The 6,000-nt window shown below is 39.5% G+C and overlaps 1 protein-coding gene across 2 annotated transcripts in view; it reads right to left on the bottom strand.

The window, feature by feature from the left end:
- Positions 1-6,000, bottom strand: part of HACE1 (HECT domain and ankyrin repeat containing E3 ubiquitin protein ligase 1) — a 45,572-nt gene that overhangs the window by 26,349 nt on the left and 13,223 nt on the right. For both annotated transcript variants that reach the window (XR_015745274.1, XM_026666610.2), the window contains exons 7-11: positions 5,130-5,212; positions 4,516-4,612; positions 3,499-3,600; positions 1,106-1,212; positions 89-239 (exon numbers count right to left, since the gene is read on the bottom strand). Coding sequence is in view for 1 of the 2 variants with exons in the window: in XM_026666610.2 (XP_026522395.1) it covers positions 89-239; positions 1,106-1,212; positions 3,499-3,600; positions 4,516-4,612; positions 5,130-5,212 (540 nt within the window). In the remaining variant the exon portion in view is untranslated. The remainder of the gene's footprint in view (positions 1-88; positions 240-1,105; positions 1,213-3,498; positions 3,601-4,515; positions 4,613-5,129; positions 5,213-6,000) is intronic.

The raw sequence follows: 6,000 nt of genomic DNA, 5'->3' as shown, positions 1-6,000 counted from the left end.
CATGTGGATTAACATACATATACATGATAACATTCCTCTTTGTATTATCAATTTTTCTACTAATATTTAATAGCATTACTTTTCTGACCTTGAACACTTGACTTCTTGGAGTTTTATTTCCGTTGTAGACCATATCATTTCCATTATTGGGAGTGGATGGGCCAAGACGAAAGACATGGCAAAAAATCCTCACTATCCTCAACAGACTCTTCATTTGTGCTTCATAATTACTTGACAAACTAAAATAATGCATATGCAATTGTTTTAATTTAACAAAATGTACACAGGGAAAATATACTGCAGCAATTAAATAACACTAAGCCAGGGATGTCAAACTGGCAGCCCGCAGGCCAAATGCGTCATGCACTGGCCACACCACCCCAGCTCCGCAAATGGGGAAAACGACGTGAAATGTCACGTGATAGCAATGTGACACGGCGAGTTTCACATGCGTGTTCTAAGCAGTCATATAATAAAGACTGAAGGCCCCATTCTCCAAAGCTACTTACAAGTTTAGCCATATCTAAACATCAAAATATAGATGAATCATTTCACAAATCTTCTTACTTTCTGACAGAGACTTTAAATAATATCAATAAGCCATCCAATCAATCACTATGTTACATTCCAGTAGTTCTCAACCTTTTCTTCATTGCAGATCCTCTTTAAATAACTCTTAAGACTTAACTCAAGATTTAAATCATAAAATTTCTTCAAACATTCACAGACACCCTGTGACAACACTGCAGCCCTCCAGGGCTCCCTGAATTACAGGTTGAGAACCACTGTCATATTCTATTTGCTCTATGCAGAAAATGCTACTTCTGTAATCTGTCTCTTGTATCTCTTGTATCTTGTGGAACTAATCCAAGCATGTGAATGGCTCGTGTTGCTTATCCTTTATCAACACAAATATCACTAAATTGCTTTCACATTCAACCCCTTGGCTTTATTTCCTTTTCTCTGTAAACAAGGCCTTGTGACTGTTCAGAAAAATCTAGTTGCTTCGCTATTATCTTTGAATCTATGTAAGTTCAGCCTGAATGGCAATCAGCATATCCCATCACAGGAAGAGAAGAAGGATGAATAACAATAATTATGTTACCTAAGCAATTTATGGCCATTCGTAGTAGCTACTTCAGCAAGACTTGTTAAGATTTTAAGGTACTGGTTTTCATTCTGCTGAGATAAGTGTTCTAGGACTTGGCGTAACTGGATATGAAAAGAGAAGTCATTAAGATGTATTATCACATTAGTAAACATGTAAGACTTACCATTTCTGCTACTAATAAGAGTTAGTTTATGTATGCATAGCTATACTGATATCAACTCCACTGAGTTTAAAGGTGGTTACTTTCTGCAGATTTATTTATTTATTTATTTATTTGATTTGATTTGATTTGATTTGTATTGCCACCTATTCACCATGGCGACTCAAGATGGCTTACAACATATAAAACCACAATTTAAAACAATAAAATCAATCAATAAAAACATAAAATCAAATAAATTAATATAGTAAAATCACCCCCCACCTCCGCCCCCAATGGCAGCAGATTACACGAGCCATTTAAGGGGCTCCATCCTGCTCTGGGTTCCCCAGGCCCGCTGGCAGAACCAGGTCTTCAACGCCTTCTGGAAAAGAATCATAGTGGGGGCCAGTCTAATCTCTGGGGTATTCCAGAGGGAGGGAGCCACCATGGAGAAGGCCATTCTTCTGCGTCCCACCAGGTATATCTCCCTCAAGGAGGGACCCGCAACATTCCCTGCCTCCCCACTCCGCTGGGTCAGGTAGATATGACTGGCAAGAGATGGTCCCTCAGATAGCCTGGTCCCAAACCATGAACAAGCTTTAAAGGTGACAACCAGCACCTTAAACTGCACCCGGAAGCAAATTGGCAACCAATGTAGCTCCCACAGGAGAGGTGATACATGTGCACACTGGAGTCTGCACAAAATCATGCAGGCTACTGCATTTTGCACCAACTGGAGTCTCCGGATGCTCTTCAAGGGCAGCCCCATGTAGAGTGTGTTACAATAGTCAAGACGGGAAGTGACTAAGGCATGAGTGACTGTGAGTAGGGATTGTTGGTCCAGGAACAGATGTAACTAGTGCACAACCCGCAGTTGCGTGAAGGCTCTCCTGGCCATGACTGTCATCTACTCTTCGAGCAGGAGTCGTGAGTCCACGAGAACCCCCGGATTATGCACAGGGTCTGTTTGGGGTAGTGCCACCCGATCCAGGACCAAAGATGGCAATTCTCCCTTAGCCAACAAACCCCAAACCCAGAGCCACTTGGTCTTGCCAAGGTTTAGTTTCAACTCGTTGCCCCCCTTCCAACCCCAACAACCTCCAGGCACTGTGAGAGGGAGAACACGGCATCACTTAACTCACCATGGGCTGAGACATTCAGCTGAGTATCATGAGCATATTGGTGATACCTCAGCCCATGGTGACGGATGACCCAGCAGCTTCATATAAATGTTGAACAGGAGTGGAGAGAGCATCCTGCGGAACCCTGTAAAGCAGTGGGCAAGGGCTGGATCTCTCCCCTCCTATCAGCACTGACTGAGAGCGGCCACAGAGGAAGGAATTGAACCAGGATAGCACAAGGCCTCCATTCCCATCCCCCGAAGCCATTCCAGGAGAATATCATGGTCGATGGTATTGAAAGCCGCCGAGAGGTCAAGCAAGGATGGATGCACTACCTCCACCCCGCTCCCACCAGAGATCATCCAAGAGTGTGACCAATGCAGTTTCTGTCCCAAAACCATGTCTGAATCCTGACTGGTAGGGGTAGAAATAATCCGTTTCATCTAGAAACCTCTGAAGCTGCCGCACAACCACCTTCTCAACAACTTTCCCCAAAAAGGGCAGATTGGAGACAGATCGAAAATTGTCCAACTGGGTGGAGTCCAGCGAAGGCCTCTTAAGAAGAGGGCAGACCACAGCCTCCTTAAAAGTGCTGGGGCACCACCTTCTCCTATAGGGAAGCATTAATCACCGCCAGAGTCCACCCGCCTGATACCTCCAGGGAAGCTTTCACAAGCCAGGAGGGACATAGGTCTAAAACACAGGTGCTTGTGCGCATACTCTCTAGGATCCTGTCCACTTCCTCGGGAGCAACAGGGTCAAACTGTTCCCAGATAACAGGGCAAGAGCCTGCCTCAGGGGCTTCCACCAGACAAACAACCATGCTGGCATCTAACTGGGAACGGAGCCGAGCGATTTTGTCTTCCAGAAAACCTGCAAATTCCTCAGCGCATCCTTTCAGGTGGACCTCAATCTCCTCTTTCCCTAGGAGGTTATCAGGATAACACTATGAAAATGTATACTTATATTAGAATAAAATTCACTGAGATGCCTTTCCAGATAAACATATATAGAATCTGACTGTAAGCAGGATTCATTTAGAATTTCATAGAAGAAAAAATACATTTACTAAAAGGAAGCACCTACACATCAATTTACCATGGAAATTGGAAAACTGAATTTACCATGTTTTCTCTAAGATCTTCATTTTGTGTCATTTGAATAATCGTTTGAAAAAGTCTAGGATGATGTTGTATTAGAACTTCACAGGTCTCTCCATAACCACCCTGAAAGAAAACTATGTTTTCATATAAGCAGACATTTCTTCACCTTCACAAACTGTTTCTTAAATGCTGAAGATAACTGAGATATTTGATGAGATTATACACAGGTGCAAATTTAAAAGGACCCATTGCTAGGGAGGCAAGGCCATTTTTTTCAAAAACATAGAACTCATTGTCATGAAAGTGTTTTAGCTCACATCTTAAAATAAAAAAAATATTTTTTTTCAATTTTTAAATAAAGATACATTACTCTACACCACAATAGCAAATACTAAAAACTATCTTACAATATATAAGAGGGTACCAATATTATGCCAATTCAAGTCAAATCACTGGAAGGAATGACTATGAATTTATGACCGGGCCTGGGGTCCCAAGTATGTAAAGGGCTTCATTTCCTGATTATGCTAATAATATATGACTATAATATTTCTCAGATGCTATATGTACTTAATTTCTCTTTTTGTACTATGTTTTAATTGGCTTTATTAAATGTTATCATTATTTGCTGCCCAGACTTGTTTGAAATTGATGCCATACAAATTGAACAAATGAAGGAATGAATGAATGAAAGAACAAATGATATGCCCAAAATATCTTATGGAATTTCACCCTTTTTAAATATTATTTTAGTTGAATATCTGGCAGTTACTAGCATGTTTTTGGAGGTGATATCCAAACTATGTCTTGTGGGCACCATGTTAGCAGCCTGTATAGCAATTATTCTTACATCCATCTATCAGCACAATGTTAAATATACAATGCTAAACACCTGATGTTATTGTGCTAAGTGTTTAGCATTGTATTGTGCTAATGCACAATACAATGCTAAACACCTGTGTTTAAATGATTGAAGATTACCATGGCAATGAACAGGTACATTTAAATTGTCCCTATAAAATTGAAACCAAATTATACCTGTACACAAAGATCAAGTGGGGTGACTCCATTTTTATCTGGCAAGTATTTGGCTCCTCTCATCAGAAGAATCTGTGCAGTGTCTCTTTGACCATGGCTATATAAAATATAGAAACCTGGTAAGAACTGGTTAATAGAGGCTTTGCTGCTACCTATTCTCTTCTACAATCCATAAAACATTTGATAAATAATATGCATCCTTCTAAGGAAGTCTGACTGAGAACTGATTAGGATATCCTTCACGCAGAGGCTAGAAGAAAACATCTACTGTACTTGCATTACTGTTAAAATCACAGATGAACTTAATTATATTACAATTATTTCATAACCAATTTCATACAAATAGTTAATGAAGCAAACAGAAAAGCCCCTGTGAGGAAAGCATTTTCACTCAATTATTTGCATGGGCCTACTGTGAACATTTGGTCTAATTTGACACAAGACATTTTCTTAAGTCTAAGAATGCAGTTAGGCCAAGAAAGGTGATGCAGTTGATTAAGAACAGGGGTGAGGAGGGCAAAGCCAGCCTTATACCCACTTTGCCACTTGGCTGATTGCAATTTTAACACGGAACATATTTCATGTAATGTTTTAAACTGTAGAGCAAGTCATACCTGCAAGCAAAGTACAGAGAAGTTGCTCCCGAAACATTGGGCCTGTTAATATCTGCACCGCTATCTAAAAGACACTGAACGGTCTTTGGGAAAGAAAAAATAGTAATGAAATACATTTATAAATATGATTTAAGCTTCAATCCTATGCCTAGCTTTACTAAACTCAATGGAACTTATTTCCATTGCATGCAGACATCTACAAGATTATGTTTCTATAATACCAAAAATATGTTCTCCCAATTAAAAAAAGCCTTATATTCTGAAATTAAAATTAAAACTTAATTTTCCTATCTTAGCTCTATATTTTAGACTTTCTTATCACATAATTGTCAGAGTCACTGAGAGTGAGTTGGGTGGCATATAAATTTAGCAATAAATAAGAATAAAAATAATCTTCATTAAAATTGAGAGATCAGTTAAGATTACTAAGAATTAAATAATATATCTCCAATAAATTAAGCCTCTTGTAAATACTGTATAAATACTGTGTATAAATACTGTAAAATATTTTAACTAAAGCTAAGAATATTGTGCACAGGTTACATAAGCCTTATTAGTACAGTGTACCAGATTTCAAGGATACGCTGTCTCTAAAGATGATAGACAGATTATAGACAGATGAGAGAGAGACAGAGAGAGGGGGATCAACACCACAAATCATCAACAAGTGCAACCAATGCTGTCACTGTTCCAGCCTAAAGCCTGACTGAAACAGCTAACTGTCTAAAACAGGGATGTCCAACCTTAGCAACTTTTAGACTTGTGGACTTCAACTCCCAGAATTCCCTTGGTGGCTATGGAATTCTGGATGTTGAAGTCCACAAGTCTAAAAGTTGTCAAGTTGGACACCCCTGATCTAAAACATCTAAGA

Source organism: Notechis scutatus, chromosome 1 (assembly GCF_049901735.1).
Source record: "Notechis scutatus isolate UNSWTSFEM ecotype Mainland chromosome 1, rNotScu1.2, whole genome shotgun sequence".
Taxonomy (NCBI): Eukaryota; Metazoa; Chordata; class Lepidosauria; order Squamata; family Elapidae; genus Notechis; species Notechis scutatus.
The sequence above is the reverse complement of the archived record's forward strand: the minus strand, read 5'-3'. Positions and strand labels throughout refer to the sequence as shown.